The sequence below is a fragment of the Melospiza melodia genome, chromosome 9, assembly GCF_035770615.1.
Source record: "Melospiza melodia melodia isolate bMelMel2 chromosome 9, bMelMel2.pri, whole genome shotgun sequence".
NCBI lineage: Eukaryota > Metazoa > Chordata > Aves > Passeriformes > Passerellidae > Melospiza > Melospiza melodia.
The window spans coordinates 32,993,109-33,010,830 of NC_086202.1; the positions used below are offsets into that span (position 1 = coordinate 32,993,109).

A 17,722-nucleotide genomic window follows, 5' to 3' on the forward strand; every position below is an offset into this window, starting at 1 on the left:
GATAGATAGATAGATAGATAGACAGACAGATAGATGTGTGTGTGTGTCTGGTCCAAAACCAGGCCTGTAAATATATATTTATATACCTACAAACCTTTCAAACCCCAAAATTAACTGAGCAGAATTCATTTTTTTTTCTTAAAATTGTGTGGTTTTTAACCAGTTCACACAAGCACCAGTCATATTTTCCCCTTGCTCACAGGGCAGGGGATTGGCTGCTTTGCAGGAGTAGAAATCATCTCCTAAGGAGACCCCAGCTGAGGCTCATTAGGGTCATTAAAGCTCATTAGGGCCCTCAGGTGCTCACTGGTCACACCTGGGGCCTCTTGACCCACACAGCCCCAGGAAATCTCTCTGTTCAGGGATTTTGGAGACCTTTGAGTGCCACCAGTACAATCATGTGGGAGCTGCTCACTCCCCTTCAGTTTTTCTCTTCGAGGGAAGGATTGATGGAGCTTGTTGGTAGAGTCAGGGCTTTCCCTGCCACTGCAATGGCAAAAAGGGAGGTGGCAGGGAAGGAGAAGGTGCTGGGGATGGGGTGGGGGGACTTGTGGAGCTGAAGGTCATTTGGAAGAGGAGGAAATTGGGCTTTGCAGGCTGTGATGCAGCAGCCCCTGTGGCTTCCATCCAGGCGAGTGCAGCCTGGCCACCCTTTGCCAAAGTCCAGCCTGATGTCACAGCGCAGGGTGGTGAGGTCCCTGTGTGCCTCTCTGGCCTGGGCACGCTGACCTGGGCACTCTGAGTGCCCCTGCTCTGCTCTGCCCTGCTCTGCCCGTGGGTTTCAGAGCTGCCACACCAGGCCCTGCAGCCAGGATCCCCCCTGGTGGCCCAGCAGCCAGGGCCCTTCACTGGACAGAAGTGGGAGCTCACACTGGAGTGGTACACGAGGGGCTGGGGGAGCACCCAGCATTCCAGCAGCACTGACTTTAGAACCATCCATCTGCCCATAGGTGTCCAAAGTTCCATGAGGCACCTTTCCAAGAGCATGGCAACCCCAGATGGATTTGAGAAGAATGCTTCACAAAGCTTTCAACTCCCTCTGGCTTCTTCTGCTTTACTCTTTTTCACAGATTGTCTCAGTGACAGAAGGAAGAAGCAGGTTTGGAGAAAGAAAAACCAGGTTTTCTCCCAGTTTTTCACATCCTAACCCTGGAAAGTCTTGGCAGCCAGACCTAAACAACCAACCTGCCAAAGTTCAGCTCCCCTTTGAGGCCTCCTTATCAGCAGGTTTTTTTCACAGACTATTTCTGTTTGCCTTTCCTCTCCAGGTATTTTATTGAGCTGCAGCCAGCAAACCTTCTGGGACCTCACCTTCAGGGCTCTGACCCTCCACAACCACCTCACCCTGAAATATTTCCTTTTCCCCCATGCTGGATAAACAACTAAGGCTTCCTGTGTTCAGCAGGAAGTTTTCATGCTCTGAGAAGTGTGCTTTGCTCTCACTGCACTGCAGAGTACAGATCCCCCAGAGCCACAACATGGTTTGTGTTGGAAGGAACCTTAAAAATCACCCAATTCCAACCCCCTGCCATGGGCAGGGACAATTTCCACTATCCCAGGCTGTTCAAGCCCTGTCCAGCCTGGCCTTGGACACTTTCAGGGATCCAGGGGCAGCCACAGCTGCTCTGGGCCATGGGCTTCTCTGCCCATGCCAGGGGGTTGAGAGAAAATGGTCTTTAAGGTCCCTTCCACCTCAAACCATTCCATGAGTCTAGAAAAGCTAAATGAAAATACTGAAGAGAAGGATATTTTTCAAATTAAAGATGGGGTATTTTTCCATAAAGACCATGAAAGACCAAGTGAAGACACCACAAATGGGAAACCTATAACTGGAATTTTCCCAGGTTTCTCTCAGCTGGATCTGCTTTCATTTTCTGATCACAGTAGAGGCCCAAAAGCCCAGTGGTGATGCAGAACTGGGAGACTTGCCCTTGAAAATGCCAACACAGCAAAGTCCTGGGGTTCTGATCCCACTGCAATGTGCAGATCACTTCCACAATGACACATGAAGTGCCCCCCTCTTCCACTCCCCCATTCTTTTTAGCAAAAAGCCTTCCCAGGACCCTGATCTGCATCAGCAGCCCTTACTGTGGTGTCTTTAGAGAACAATTAAACTCAGCAATCAGAAGGTTCATGCACTAATAAAAATGCTGTATGGTCAGTGGGCCAAGGGGTTTAGAGATGGATTTCCCAAGCCTTTCCCATTTCTTTCTGGGGGTAGCAGTGCTCCCCGTCCCCTCCAGCCCGGCCCTTTAAGTAACTTGGGCCTCCAGGCTGCAAATCCCAGTCTCCAGCTAAAAGGATGGAAAAGCTGTTTTCCCCTTCCCCCTTCTGGGGCTTTTCTTTTGAAAGGAACTGTTTTCTGTCCTGTGATGGGAAGAGACAGATCTCCAAGAGACAGAGCAGCTTTCTGAGCATCCCCCTCCCGTATCAGGACAAACTGACAATTCCTCCTCCCCTCAATGCTTCTGGCTGCTCTTTTTCTCCCAGCTTTCCTCCCCTCCCGCCGGCCTTTGGCGAACCCCAGCTGATTTCCAAACCCTCCGCGGCTGCTGGGGGTTGGTACAAAGGTTTAATTATTTCCCTTTCCTTGGGTGAGGCGGGGACAGGAGCAGGTCGGGCCCCATCGCCCGGCACTGCTGATCTTGGCACTTTTGCTGTGCGGTTCCTCTCTCCCGGCCCCCTCCCTTCCCTGCTCCTGCCCACTGGATGGGCCCTGGAGCCCACCATGGATCCACAGGCACTTTGGGGATGCTTGTGCCTGCTTTGCTTTTCCCTCCTGAGAGCAGCAAAAGGTAAGAGAGGCTTTGGGCTGGTTTGGGACCAGGGACTCGATGGGGTCCGGATGCCCGGAGAGGTGAGATGCTCTCCCAGCATTTATCCTCCCAGGCTGCAGCCAAGCAGGGAACAGACTCTGGCAAACTGCACACAGCGTGAGCATCTCCTGAGGCTGGGAAATTCTGGGGATTGTGGAAGTCCTTTCCATAATGGGATGGGGAAAATCAGAGAGCTGGAGCTTTTTAAACTGCACACAGTACAGAACTGTGAAAATTCCTTGTCTGTCTCACAGAGGAAAGCCCCAGGGACTGAGCTGGACTTCCATTGATTCCTTTGTTGTTAAAAGCAGCAAAGCTGTAAAACGTTTCAGAAGTCCAGCAAGTACATCAAATTCGCAAGAGAATTTCAAGTGACTTCAGAAAACAGATTTGACTGCTTTTGTCATGGCAAAGCAACCACCCCCCCTTCAATCACACTTGTATATGAGCAAGAGAAGGGACTTCAAATAAATCTAGGAAAAAAAGATTAAAGCAGAGAGTTTTGAACTAAAGCTGTCCCACCAACTTCATTTTGCCTTAGCACAGAGACAGAGATTTAATTAGGAGTTAGAAGTTCCAAATGGAAAACTCATAATATGAAGGATTCAGCTTCTTTTCTCCCCTCAAAGTGTTGATTGTACCCCAGTTAATGCCCAGTGCTGAAAAGGCACTGGAGATATCCCTCCTGCCCATGGGCATGCTCAGGAAACCTCCCTTCAGGATTAAAGTGTGTTTCTCGAGCATTTCTAAAAGTGCCCAAGCAGAGCTGCTGCTCCAGCTGTCCTTTCTGAGGCAGGGCTGGAAACACAAGCAGGAATCAGCTGTCAGCCTGGAGATCACCCAAATATCCAAACCACAGGCACAAATATTTGCCCAGGAAAACCTTCCCATCAGCTAGCCTGCCCTCCCAGGGGGTGCAGTGCCCCAGGTCATCAGCACCTGCGAGTCCAGGTGCCCTCTGGGATGGAGGTGATCCATTGCCACCATCGAGTCAGGAACAGCTGTGGAAGTGACACAACTCCATTCTGATCAGAAGACCAAAAACTTACTTTATTACAGTCTCATGATATTTATAACCAACATAATTCATCCAGAACCTGATTGGTTTTTAAGAACACCTGTCACCCAATAGGTTAATTAAGGAACTGCTGTTGTAGGGGTTTCTCTGATGTGGGTGTAATTAGTACTGACTCTAAGATGTAGAAGGTTAAACTATTGTTTTATTTTTTTATACGATAAAATTATTATATTTTTAAGAAACTCGTAACTTTCTTTAGTTTGTTTGATACAGCTTTGACCTTACTGGCTAACTAATTAAAACACTATTACTCTTTGGTAAATAAATCTCTGTAACACATTCTATATATGCTTAGTAATTGGTGTAGCAAGTGGAGATAAGAATTGTTTCAATTCTTTCTCTGAGCTTCTCACAGCTTTTCCCCGGACGATGCCTGGGGAACGATCCGTTTCTCTCTCTCAGCGTCCACAATCCTCGACTGCTTCCCTCCAACACTTCCATCTTTCCCCAGGGAATCTGCTGCCTTCTTTCCATCCCAGGAGCCTGTATCAGTACCAGTACTCCCTGGCTGTCCAGCTGCAGCACACCTCCACACCATCCCCGTGGGGAGCCCAGCTGCAGGCTGAGGCACTGATCCGTCTGCAGCAGCTCTGGAGGGACCCAGGCGGGGAGGAGCTGCTCCAGCTGCAGGTGGGTACAGGGGGATACAGCCATTCATGCTAGGAATTCCTGCTGGGAACACCCCAGGAGCTGCAGGTGTGTACAGGGGTGTACATCCATCCCAGCCTGGTGTTCCTGTACAGGGGTGTACAGCCATCCCAGCCAGGGGTTCCTGTACAGGGGTGTACAGCCATCCCAGCCAGGGGTTCCTGTACAGGGGTGTACATCCATCCCAGCCAGGGGTTCCTGTACAGGGGTGTACATCCATCCCAGCCAGGTGTTCCTGTACAGGGGTGTACAGCCATCCCAGCCAGGGGTTCCTGTACAGGGGTGTACAGCCATCCCAGCCTGGTGTTCCTGTACAGGGGTGTACATCCATCCCAGCCAGGGGTTCCTGTACAGGGGTGTACAGCCATCCCAGCCAGGTGTTCCTGTACAGGGGTGTACAGCCATCCCAGCCAGGGGTTCCTGTACAGGGGTGATACAGCCATCCCAGCCAGGGGTTCCTGTACAGGGGTGTACAGCCATCCCAGCCAGGGGTTCCTGTACAGGGGTGTACAGCCATCCCAGACAGGGGTTCCTGTACAGGGGTGCTACAGCCATCCCAGCCAGGGGTTCCTGTACAGGGGTGTACAGCCATCCCAGCCAGGGGTTCCTGTACAGGGGTGTACAGCCATCCCAGCCAGGGGTTCCTGTACAGGGGTGTACAGCCATCCCAGCCAGGGGTTCCTGTACAGGGGTGCTACAGCCATCCCAGCTAGGAATTCCTGCTGGGAACACCCCAGGAGCTGAAACCCTGTTGGTTTTTCTGGGTCTGGATTGAAGGCACTTGAGACAGTAGCTCATGTTCAGACTCAGGTGTTTATTATTTCTTACCAGTAAAACACTCTCACTGTCGTGAGTTTGGCTGCTGTGGTCACCAATTGTTGTGGTGTTGTGGGTCCCCAGGATGAGGTGAGAGATGAGAATCTGACTCCAAGTTCTAAGAAGACTGATATTGTACCTCTTTGTCCCTCTCTCTTTGTCCCTCTTTTCCTCTCACGCCTTCCTTCTTTCACATCCTCTTATACTATACTAAAGAAAGAGAGAAGGGAGACATCAGGAGGCTTGACAAGAATGAATAATAAAACTCATGACAGACTAAGAGAGTCCAACACAGCTGGCTGGGATTGGTAATTAAGTAAAAACAATTCATATGGAACCAATCCAGGATGCAGCTGTTGGTCAGCAACCTCCAGACCACATTCCAAGCAAACAGATAATTATTGTTTACATTTCTTTTCTGAGGCTTCTCAGCCTCTCAGGAGAAAAATCCTGAAGGGATTTTTCAGAAAATATCACAGGGACAGGCAACTTTTCATTAGAAGGCACCAAATGACCAACAATCTCTTGTTCTAAGGGCTTTTAAAATTAAATTATCAGAGTCAGATCTGACACCTGGATTATTTTCCCTTTTAACCCAATAACTGATCCCACAGAGCTACAATGGGGACTTTTCCACCCAATTACAAAATGCCACCCAAACCCATGGAGAAGGAGGAAGAGGCAGCATGAAGAAGAAACCCAGGATGACACCCTGTGCCCTCCACCTTGCTTCCATCCACAACACACTAAAAATCGAAAACCCTCAATTTCTCACCAAGTGATACACCTGCGCTGCTCTCTATAATCTATTGCACACTTTTGTGGGTTCCAGTCTATCTTGAAGTCCAGAAAGCTTTCTCCATGGATGAGGGTCGGAGTCAGGGCTCCCCTGGGGGTCAAGACACCCCAGAGCAGACAGAGAAATATTCCCACTGCTCTGGGTTTCCACACAACCCCTTCCGTTTCTAGCCCACGCCAGCTGAAAAATGACCTCTCTGACCAAATTCACTGCCTGCAGGGGAAATGCACACCAGTCTCAGAGCAGACACTTGGTCACTGCTTTCTGCATCTTCTGCTGTTGTAGATCCATGACCTGAAGGCCCAACACCAGCCAGAGGAGCAGAGGAGCCAGGACAGCACCGGAGGCTCCCCTGTAGAGATTGCACTGAGCCCAGAGGCACAGGCAGAGCTCCAGCAGCCAGTGTTCATCTCCTGGAGCAGTGGCAAGGTCAGCTGGACACCTCCTGGGCTTGTTCATGCCCTCTGCAAAGCATTCCTGTCCTCATCCTAGGTTTTCTGGGCTATGAGGTCCATAGGAGCTCCTGCTCCACCTCTGATTTCAGAGCAGAAGGAACTGGCCAATGTTGGACCCTACAAGGAGTCCCATGCTCCAGAAGGACTCAGCTGGAGCTGCAGAATCCCATGTTAAAGCTCTTCAGCACTAACCATGGGATATAAGCTCCTTTCTGGCCTTCTCCTCTGAGGCTGTGGCACCCCAGGGTGGGAAGGAAAGGGAAATTTTGTGTTCCTGCATTCACAGACCTCATGCTATTGAGGGATAAGTGCCTTCTTGAGAAAATTCCTCAGGGGTCTGCAGGGTGTTCTCAGGTTCCCTTTTGCCAGGGAAGGCAGCAGGGAGCCTGCAGGGACCCCAGAGATGTCCCCTCAGCCAGGCACCCCCTCCTGCCCTCCCAGGTCAAAGCTTTCTACGGGAATGAAGCAGAAAACATCCTGATCTCCAACCTGAAACGAGGCATCACCAGTCTGTTCCAGCTTCAGCCCCATGCAGGCACCACAGTGGAGGTAGGTCCAGCGCTGGGACCAAAATCCAGAGATGGACCAGGAGAGCTGGCCCTGGAGCCGAGCCAGCCCATGAGCTTCAGCAGAGGGGGCAAAATTCAGGACAAATAACATTGGGTCTGCTGCTCCAACCAGGCTGTAAGCAAGGATGACTCTTGGAAAGGCAGAAGAGTTAAAATAAAATAATCCAATTTTCAGCAATTGGCACCCCTTACAAAATCACAGCCTTTCCCTGGACAGTAGGAACAGCAGAGGGAAAACTCCACAAGCATTCCTGCCAACAGGATTTGCTTTGCCAGCAGCCAGCTGGAATGACCTGTGAACACCTCAGAACCCCAAATGTTACTGAGATGGTTAATTAAATCTTAATTTAGAGCCTGAATTTGCAAAGATGCCTGGATGGACTTGGAGCTGTCCAACCAGCCCCTGATGGTTCTCACATTCTGGATTTTAGCTGCTATTCTCTTTGCTGGGTTGGCCTTTGTGTCTGTCCTCTCCACAGAGTGTTTAACACTCATGGTCACTCCTGTTTGTTTTCAGGAAGATGCCTCTGGAAGCTGCCAGGTCACCTACACCGTGTCCAACCATTCCATCACCAAGACCAAAGATCTCCTCAGCTGCTCGAAGCCAAAGTCTGGATTCACCTCCATGAACAAAGCAAGTCCATTGCTCTCACTGTGGGGGGCTCAGCAGGGCCACCCCTAAAATCCTTTGGCAGGTGGGCTTGGATTCCCATTCCCAGCTGGCTTCAGCCTTCTGCAGCAGCTTGGGATGGGACTCTCAGACCCATCCCCAAAGTGGGATGCACCAGCATCCCTCAGCAGGGTCTCGAGGTGGGAAGGAGCAGCAAAGGTGCTCTGGGTCACCCCATCCCTGCTCCTGTTATCAGTTCTGAGCTGTCAGCTGATCCTGCTTGGGAAGCTGCAGATGCAGGGATGGTTTCTGGGTCTCAGACTCATTGCATGGGGGATAATTTTGACAGGATTCTGTTTTGCTGAAAGCAGTAGCCTGTGCTCAACCCTGACATAAACAGAGGAAATCCCGTGGGTCTTATTGCAGTCATTGCTGCCATAACCAAAATTTAGGGGTTTTTTTGAAAATATACAAATTCTACTGAATTCAATATAAAAATGGACATTCCCATGGAGACCCCAGGGGCCCTGGCAGGGGTCTCAAGACCTCCTTGTTGTGCAAGTCCCTGTGGTGTCACCACTCTGCCTGCCTGCATCAGCCATGGCTGGGAGCATCCCCTTGCTGGTCCTCACCTGGTGGTGCCTTCTCCCACACCTGGGAAGAAGGTGGGCTCTTATGGATTTTCCTTTCCTACATTTTGCAAGTGAAGTAGGTGACTTGGTGGGCTGGAAAGTTCTTTTCCTGCTAATGTAAAGAGAGAAATCTCCTGGGGAGAGGGCAAGGGGAACAAAAGGTTGCTTTTTTTCCTCATTGCCTTTCCTTTCCCAAGATTTTTGGAGTGGAGTGGCAGCCCTCCAGCAGAAGCCAGTACGTGGTGAGGGACAGCCTGCTGCAGTCAGTCCTGGCAGAGGAAAGCCACGTGGTGGCTCCAGCCCTGAGATCCCACTCTGGCATCAAAATCAGCTCAAGGTGAGGGATGATCCCAACCCCTGGCCGTGGAGGGTGGGAATCACAAAACTTCCCACTGACTGTTTCTGCCTTCACAGGCAGCAGCTCCAGCTGGTGTCTCCTGCAGTGCCTGGGCTGGCAGAGGTGTCTGGACAGAGCCTTGAGGATGTGCTGGCTGGCACGGGGGCACGGCCCCAGCCCCTGGGCATGGCCAGCCTGCCCTTCAGGAGGGTCTGCACCCACTGCCCGTCGGTCAGTGATGCTGCTGAGCCCCAAAACTCCCCCTCAGGCTGGGCACTCGTGGGGTCTGGGGTTAAACCCCAGTGGTGCTTTTGGAAGGGCTGCTTTGGTGCAAATGTTACCCTGTGATAACATGGGAAAAGAGGCTAAATCCCCCCCAACAAAGCTCACCTTTGCAGCTGAGAGCCTTCCTGAAGGCGTTTGACAGGCAGAGAGTCAGAACAGACACCTCGAGGGTGGCGACAGCCTGGCAGTTCCAGAGGTTCATCCAGATGCTGCGCAGTGCCAAGAAGAGGGATGTGCTGCAGCTGCTGAGGAGAGCCCCCGAGGAGGCACGGTGAGAACCCCTGGAGCTGTGGCTTCAAAATTCCGAGCGCTGGACAAGACAGACGGGGATGGTTGGTGCTGCTCCATGGCAGCTTCTCCATGCTCCTCCATCCTGGCTAGTGGCAGTGTTCTCTGGCTTCTCCCAATGCCTGTCCTGTCCAAGCACTGCAGGGTTTTTGTGGGCTGTGCCTCTGCTGATTTCCCTCCTCCTGCTCCAGCCCCTTCCTGGTGGAGGCAGCGGTGGCCACACAGTCAGTGGCTTCCTTGGCAGCGCTCTCAGAGTTCCTGGATTTCAGCCAGGAGCCCAAATCCCTCCTGGAGAAGTTTCTCTACGCAGCAGCTTTCTCTTCCCAGCCTTCAGGAGAGCTTCTCCAGCTCGTCCTGGTGAGTATGGACATCTCCCCCTCTTCCCCATCCTGGGATGGATCCACACACCATGGAACAAGGGAAACCTTTCTGTGGAAATTGATTTTCCTGCTCATGGGATTGTTTTCATGTGCATTTAGTGGGATGGGAGTAGATGCTTTCCAGAGGAAAAGAATCCAGCAGAAGATGCTTTGTATCAGTGCATTAAAGATAATAAAATCTCAATTCAGAGCCACAACATTTTATCCAATTAAATCATGCATGGCCTCCTTCAAGGCAGGTAAGAACTAGTTTTTCCTGACTGTGGGAATCTGCAAAATTAGAGGGTTTTGGGAAAGCTGCAAAAGGCAGGCCCCAGAGGGAGCAGAACTGTGATTAGAGCTAAGCAGCAGCCGTGAGATTGGTCAGCAGAAAAATTATTTAACATGTAGAAAAGCAAGGACAAATAGAACAATGGTCTGTGTATTAACACTTGTCTAGAATAACTCTTTAAGCTACAGAAGAGTTTATCTAGCAATATATTAGGAAGGTTGAAGCTTAATAATGGAGCTCTGTGCATTGTGTTTAAAGGCTCACAAGCAGGTATTGTATTTGAAATAAGCAAGCATTGTTTTAACCAAAGGTACCTGTGCTTATAGTGGTTGGATGGAACTACTGTCAATGTGCTTTTGCTTTGTGTGATTGGCCAAGAAGCTTATAAAGTAAGTTGTAACATTGAGTTCTTTGTCTGCTGCCTGGAATGTGAGCTGCTGGCATCTTCCCATTGTCATAACCATGTAATGAGACTGATGCTGGAAAATAAAACAGCTCAAAGCACATTCCACAGCAGTCCCATCCTGTTTGTGATTTGTACACAGCCCCCAGCCAGTGACACCTGACTTGCTTGAGATAAGAGGTAAAGCAAACTCCTTCTCTTTTCTTTCTTTTTCCCCCTAATTTCTTTTTTCCTGCTTCCTGTTACCCTTTCCTGATGCCCAGGACAAGCTGGATGGGAGGCAGCTGGCACCTGAGATCTGGGAGACAGGAATAGTTGCTGTGGGCGCTCTGGTGGGCAAGCTGTGCCAGCAGAAGCTCTGTGGGCTGCAGGTGGGTCCTCTGCAGTCCCTCACACTTGGCTTTTTGGGACACCCCCCAGTTCCAGGGGTGCCCAGAATATCTCCTGTCCCTCACTCCCCTCTCCTCCTGCAAATCCCGAGCAGGTGGTGGAGCGTGGGGTGGAAACCATCCTCGGGGGGCTCAGAGGTGCCCAGGAGGAGCCCAGGGTGGTCATTTCCCTGCTGGCCCTGGGCAATGCAAGGCTCCCTGAGACCATCCCCACCCTCCTGGAGCACGCTGAGGGCGGTCCCACGGCTGTCACCACCGCTGCCACCTCTGCCCTGCAGCGATTCCCCGCTCCCCACATCTCCAGCAAGGTAGGAGAGCAGGTTGTGTGAGGCTTGGTGCTCCCCTCCCCACTCAAAGCCAAGCTGCTGGGGTGCCCTTCACTCTCAATTACCCCTTCCCATCAGGTGAAGCAAGTGATGAGGAGGATTTTCCACCAGAAGAGGAAGAGTTATGACAAAACCTGTCGCCTGGCAGCTGCAGAAATCCTCCTGGATAACCACCCCCTGCCCATGGATGTCATCAACATCCTGCTGGCCACCACCGAGATGGAGACAGAGGTGGCCACGTTCCTGCTGCTGAAGGTGCAGAACAGCCTGCGTGACCACCACCACCTGGCAAGGTGGGGCTTGAGGGCACGGGGACATTTTCCCTCTGCTCTGCATCCCCTTTTTCTCCTCCTCCTCCTCCTCAATCCAGCTCTGGGGTTTGGACCAATATATCTTTAAAATGTGCCACCATCACTTCGTGAGGGCTGCCTGGATATCCCTGGAGTAACCAAAGGGATGCAGATGTCACACAGCCAGGCAGAACCTGATTTTGTCATCCTGCCCCATGGCAGCAGGACCCAGGCTTGTGGGTTCAGCAGAGTCCTTGGAGGCTGAAGCTCTGGCTCCCAGGGCAGTGCACAATTTGTGCCTGCAATAATCTTCCTGTCTGCACAGAACCAACCAAGCACTCACATTTTTCAGAGCTAAGCAAAAGCTGCAGAAAAATATCTGCCTGGTTTATCCTAGTAATCCAGAGGAAAATGGAATTGCTGGGTAGCCTACATCTAAAGCTTTCACTTTTTCCTCACACTGCTCTGGGCAGTCAGCAACCATGAGAAATACTTTGGCAAATTATATTTCCTTCTGTAGGGACCACTGACCCCTTGCCTTCCCTCCCTCCCAGTGCTGACACATCCTTTGCCTCTCTTTTCCAGGAAGATACTGAAAGACATCATGGGAGACCCACGGATCAACAATTACAACTTCTTCTCCAAAGTTGGCATCTCCTCTTCTTTCTCAGCACCTCTGGCAGGTGACAGCACAGAGGACACCTTGGTCCCCTCAGAGGGTTAAAGGAGGGGTTGGTGGGAAAAGGCAGCTCCAGAGGAGGATCCAGGTCTGTAGAATGCCCTAAAATCTCAGGGAGGTTTCTGAGAACATCCCCCAGTACCAGAGATATGAACATTCCCTTCTCTAACACAAACTTTTGCCAAATCCTGCTGGTTTGAAAGAGGAACTTCAGCTGGAAATGAAAGCAACAGCAGGTTGCTGGTGGGAGTTTGTGTGCTTTCCCTGACAAGTTCCTTTTGTATTTTTAATGAGATCTTCAGAGAGGAGGATTCTTGCACTGAGATTTAAAAGAAAGAATCAAATTTCAGAGACTGCAAAAAGCAGCACTTGCTAAATATCTGCTGAATTCTTCACCCCTCATTTCCGCCCCTCTTCAAATTAGCTCAGTCTGGCCTTGCAGAGGGTCAGTGAAGGTGGAATAGCCAGGGAGAAAAAAAACCAACCTTGCAATGCTGAATCATTTGAGTGCTGCCAGAATGAAAGGGGAGGATGCAGAGTGGTACCACAGGTTTGGGTTGGAGGGACCTTAAAGATCATCCTGTTAGCACCCCTTGCACCAGACACCCAGGGGTGCTCATGGGCATCTCTCTGCCCTTCAGTCACCCAGGACCTGACCTCCACTTTTGGGCTGGACCTGCTGTTTTTGGAGGGTGGATTCCTGAGGAAGAGCGTCTCCGACTTCTCCCTGCTCAGCCACGGCCAGCGGCTCCGTGCAGCTCAGGTGCCACTGAGAGAGGGGCTGGGGGCTGCAGGGGGGTGACAGCACAACCCAGGAGTGCCACTGCTGTCCCTGTGTCCCCTCTTCACCTCCTCGTGGTGCTTCACCTCTGTGCTCAGCACGTCCTGTGTCAGAAAAAGGCAAATTCCCAAATCGCTGGTGTGAAACCAGACTCCTGCTCTGGAGAGGGGAGCCCCCTGCTCCCCAAAAACCAGAGGATGGAACACTGGCACCTCAGGGTGCTCAGGGATGGCTTGGATGCCACACTGGCACCTCAGGGTGCTCAGGGATGGCTTGGATGTACACTGGTATCTCAGGGTGCTCAGGGATGGCTTGGATGCCTCAGTGGTACCTCAGAGATGACTTGGATGCCTCAGTGGCACCTCAGGGATGGTTTGGATGCCTCAGTGGTACCTCAGGGTGCTCAGGGATGGCTTGAATGCCACACTGGCACCTCAGGGTGGTCAGGGATGGCTTGGATGCCACACTGGCACCTCAGGGTGGTCAGGGATGGCTTGGATGTACACTGGTATCTCAGGGTGCTCAGGGATGGCTTGGATGCCACACTGGTACCTCAGGGTGCTCGGGGATGGCTTGGATGCCACACTGGTACCTCAGGGTGCTCAGGGATGGCTTGGATGCCTCAGTGGTACCTCAGGGTGCTCAGGGATGGCTTGGATGTACACTGGTACCTCAGGGTGCTCAGGGATGGTTTGGATGTCACACTGGTACCTCAGGGTGCTCGGGGATGGCTTGGATGCCTCAGTGGCACCTCAGGGTGGTCAGGGATGGCTTGGATGTACACTGGTACCCCAGGGTGCTCAGGGATGGCTTGGATGCCTCAGTGGCACCTCAGGGATGGCTTGGATGCCTCGCCCAAATCACTCCATCACTGATGTCCTGCTCCTGTCCACTTCTGTCTTCCAGGTGACCTTTGAAGCACAAGGGATGGAGTCGATGATAGGAGAAAACCTCTCAGAAGGAGAAGAGGAGCCAGAGCTCATGGCTGGGATGGCAGCCACCTTCTTTGACGTCCAGCTGCGGCCAATTGTCTTCTTCCAGGGATACACAGACCTGATGGGCAAGGTCCTGCTGAGCAGTGCAGAGCCCACCAGTGTGGTCAGGGGGAACCTCCTGCTGATGGACCATCACCAGGTACTGGATGGGGAGGAAGCAGTGGCCTGTCTGCACATCCCAGCTGAGCCTGTGGATGTTGCACACCACAGACACAGATCTGAGAGCGAGGTGGCACTGCCAGATGTGTCTTGGGGTTGGTAAAGCAGTGGGATGGCTTGTTCTGCCATGGGAGACCCATGGCTGAGGTGCAGGGTTGGGATGGACATTCCCAGCAGCCACAAGGCCCTGCTGGTGCCAGCACTCATCCAGGAGCAGGGCCTGGCCACAGGGAGCTCTGCCTTTTCCATCTTCCAGGTCATTCCTCTGCAGTCTGGCCTCCAAGTGACCGTCAGACTCCAGGGTGGGCTGGGGCTGGACATCTCAGCTGACATGGACGTGAGCATTTGGGAGCAGGAGCTGAAAACCAGCGTCAATGCCAGGTCAGCCTGGCTCTGGGAATGGGAATACCTGGGGGGCAAGGGTGGATTTCCACTGCTCCCTGCTCTTCTCCTGGTGGGTCCAGCCTTTCCTGGTGCTTACACAGACATTTTCCATGGCCAGGCCTCTAACTGAGGTGTTCATGGAGTTGTTTGGTGCCCAGCTCAGGCCATTGCTCTGTGACCAGACCCTACATGCTTCTGTCTCCCAGGGGAAGCCTTGCCATGGATTTCCAGGCAGAACTGGATTCCCCTTTGCTCCAAGCCACCCTGAGGAGCCAGACAGAGGTGGAGACCTCCATCCACTTTGACACCAAGCTGAGGTTTTCCAGCAGCCCCGTGCTCATGTGCCTGCAGCTGAGAGAGGAGCAGGTCCTATACAGGTAGCACCAGATCCTGCAGAAACATCCTGGTGGGCTTGAGAGAAAGGAGGGAAGAGGAGAGGATTAATGGTTGCACTTATTGGGTGGGAATTGGTAGGGATTGGAGGGAAGGGCACCACAAGTTCCTGATATGGGTGGAAGCATCATCTCTGATGGTGTTCACAGGGGTTCTTGGATGAGGGAAGTGATGAAGATCTGACTCCACATTTCAGAAGGCTTGATTTATTATTTTATGATATCTATTACACTAAAAGAGTAGAAGCAAGGATTTCATCAGAAGGCTAGCTAAGCTAAGAATAGAAAAAAAGCAATGATAACAAAGGCAGCTGTTTAGGACTCTCTGTCTGAGCCAACTGACTGTGATTGGCCATTAATTACAAACATCCAACATGGGCCAATCACAGATGCACCTGTTGCATTCCACAGCAGCAGATAATCAATGTTTACATTTTGTTCCTGAGGCCTCCCAGCTTCTCAGGAGGAAAAATCCTAAGGAAAGGATTTTTCGTGAAAAGATGTCTGCGACAATCATCCATAAGTGTTGCTCTGATTTTTTAGGATTCTCTAAGCCTTCTGATGTTTACGTTCTTGTAGCAAACTGTCTCACACATTTTCTGTAAATAACTGATTGTTTTGCATTCTTTTATAGAAGAGGAGAAATTTGATAGACTGTTGGTTTGTCCAGTGTCATTGGAGAGGTGGCACTGTCACCCTCCAATCCACTGTCACTTTTAGAAATCCATAAATGTTGGCGCCAGAAAATAAATTTCCCTTTTTTCCTCACCTTGAGAGCAGCGGTGCGTGCGCTCGTGTTGTTCCGTGTCCTATAGCGACACATGAGACCATCAGGAGATGGTGACTGGGAGGAGAAGGGTGAGATCCACCACCCCCACCAGAGGCTCCTGCCCGTGCTGCTGTCCCTCTGTCCCACAGGGAAGTGCTCTCAGTGTCCCAGTCTGCCGGGAGCCGGAGCAGCACCGCTCGGAGGGGCCGGCGCGGCGCCGTGCCCGGGAGGGAATTTGCCCTGCACCAAACCAACTCCAGGGTCTGCAACCTCCTGCTGGCTGCAGAAAAGGAATAGGGAGCCAGAGCACCTCGGGGTCCTCCTCCACAACCACCTTTGAATGAGGAGAATGCTGCAATAAGGACACCAGAAGGATGATGAGGAAGGACAAGAGGAGCTGCTGAAGAACAGACACACCCTGTGCCCCCAAACCTGCCCTCACACCCCAAAGGCTGAGATTTCCCCCTCCTGGACTCCTCGCTTTCATGGGGCAGGGCCTTGCTGGAAGCCAAGCTTTTCCTCATGAAAAACAGCCTTGTTTTGCAAGTGGATGAGTTCCTGAGAGCCCAAGAAACCCTCCTGGAGGACTGCATCCCAAAATGCTGAGTTTTCTCCCTGTTTACCAAAGCTGTCAGGAGGGGACACATCTGCAGCCAGCTGGAAGTCCCCAGTGGAGGGAATAAATGACCTTCCTTGCCCAAGCTGAGTTGTTGTCATCCACCACCACCCAACACCTCCAGGATCAGAGGGCTGGTGAGGAAAAAGCAGCATTTCTCCATTCCTTCCTGATAATAATGTGTCTTGGAAGACTTTTTAGCTCTTTTTTTGTGGTGTGTGTGCTACAAAACAAGCTTTTTAGGAAAGAAAAGAGGAATATGGAGTATACATTCTTTTGTTAATTATGAGCCTGAAATGTTAGCACTGAGTCTTCTGGTTCAGGGGAGGAGACTTGCCTGGTTTTCCATCTGGAGACACCGATTACAAGCACTTTGGTTATGTACAGAAATAAATGTCCTTTATTTTCATATTGTCTCTGTTTGACTCGTAACTGTCCTGGACACATGGAAGGGCAGAAGGAGGAGGCACTTCCAGCAAGAACCTGCTTTCTAGGTCTGCATTTAGGGTGCTGCCTTTCCTCTTCCTCCTCCTCTAGAGATTGACAAAGGCAGATTTGCCATCCAGCTGATATTTACCCCAAATCAGCTGAACTCCTAGTCCCAAAGGATACCTGTCCTGCCAGAAGGACCAGGTCCTGTAGCTGGGATTGGAGTTGGGAATGTGCTTCCAGACCCTTTGGAAGGGGGAAGGACATCTGAATACAGATTTCACCAGTTTGCATTGCTGCTGGCAGCTTTGCTGTCCTGCTGAATCCTGATGTTTTCCAAGCCCTCCCAAGGATGTTATTTTTCCCAGTCCTGGTTAGATGCTCAAACACAATGAAGGACCATGGGCCTTTTGGTGAAGTCACCCATTTCCTTGGCAATGGCTCCAACCCCTCCCAGAAGAGACCTCTCAGCCCCAGGTCCCCAGTAAAGTTGACACTGTGCCTGCAGAGCTGGAATGGAGTCCCCTCAGTTCGGATGGGCAGAAAGGGACCGGGATGTGAATTTATTTTACCCAGCCTGTTCCAGTGCTTGCCAGCCCTCTCTGTGAAGGAATTTCCCCTCATTTCCAGCCTCCCCTGGCCCAGCCTGAGGCCCTTTCCCCTTGTCCTGTCCCTGTTCCCTGGCAGCACAGCCCGACCCCCCCTGGCTGTCCCCTCCTGGCAGGGAGTTGTGCAGAGCCACAAGGGCCCCCCTGAGCCTCCTTTGCTCCAGGCTGAGCCCCCTGCCAGCTCCCTCAGCCTCCCAAGGAGTCCCTCCATCCAGCAGCGAGGGACAGGGACAATCGGGCGGGGTTGGAGTGCCAGGTGTGACTGCTGGTGAGGATCCCCAGGGCAGCCTCTGTCCATCCATCTCCCAGGGATGTCACAGCGCTCCTGTGGCCCCTCCAGGAGCCGCGTTCCGTGCGGAGCTGCAGAGCAGCAGTGACCTCCAGCGGCTGCAGCCGCATCCCAAACCCTCGCTCCGGCTCCCAGGGATGTCCCACGAGCGGCACAGGAGCTCCAGGGACCTCTGCGATGGACCAGGGGCAGCCCTCACCCTCCTGAGCCGGGTTCGGGGTGGCAATGC

The 17,722-nt window shown here is 52.0% G+C and overlaps 1 protein-coding gene across 1 annotated transcript; it reads left to right on the plus strand.

Moving 5' to 3' along the window:
* Nucleotides 1–1,784: 1,784 nt before the first annotated feature.
* Nucleotides 1,785–16,544, plus strand: LOC134422196 (microsomal triglyceride transfer protein-like). Its single transcript, XM_063164131.1, has 18 exons — nucleotides 1,785–2,558; nucleotides 4,346–4,524; nucleotides 6,443–6,586; nucleotides 7,054–7,161; nucleotides 7,699–7,815; nucleotides 8,621–8,760; nucleotides 8,838–8,991; nucleotides 9,159–9,316; nucleotides 9,525–9,690; nucleotides 10,651–10,758; nucleotides 10,872–11,084; nucleotides 11,181–11,395; nucleotides 11,978–12,075; nucleotides 12,713–12,834; nucleotides 13,759–13,986; nucleotides 14,263–14,387; nucleotides 14,597–14,767; nucleotides 15,701–16,544. Exons 1-18 carry the CDS (start codon nucleotides 2,303–2,305, stop codon nucleotides 15,846–15,848), a joined length of 2,850 nt encoding a protein of 949 aa, XP_063020201.1. The 5' UTR covers nucleotides 1,785–2,302; the 3' UTR covers nucleotides 15,849–16,544.
* Nucleotides 16,545–17,722: the final 1,178 nt, after the last annotated feature.

Excerpts from the sequence above, each read along its gene's own strand:
- LOC134422196 (XM_063164131.1), top strand. The coding sequence starts at position 2,303 with ATGGAAAAGCTGTTTTCCCCTTCCCCCTTCTGGGGCTTTTCTTTTGAA. Across the intron at positions 7,162-7,698 it reads ATGCAGGCACCACAGTGGAG|GAAGATGCCTCTGGAAGCTG; the intron begins GTAGGTCCAGCG and ends GTTTGTTTTCAG. Across the intron at positions 14,388-14,596 it reads AAAACCAGCGTCAATGCCAG|GGGAAGCCTTGCCATGGATT; the intron begins GTCAGCCTGGCT and ends TCTGTCTCCCAG.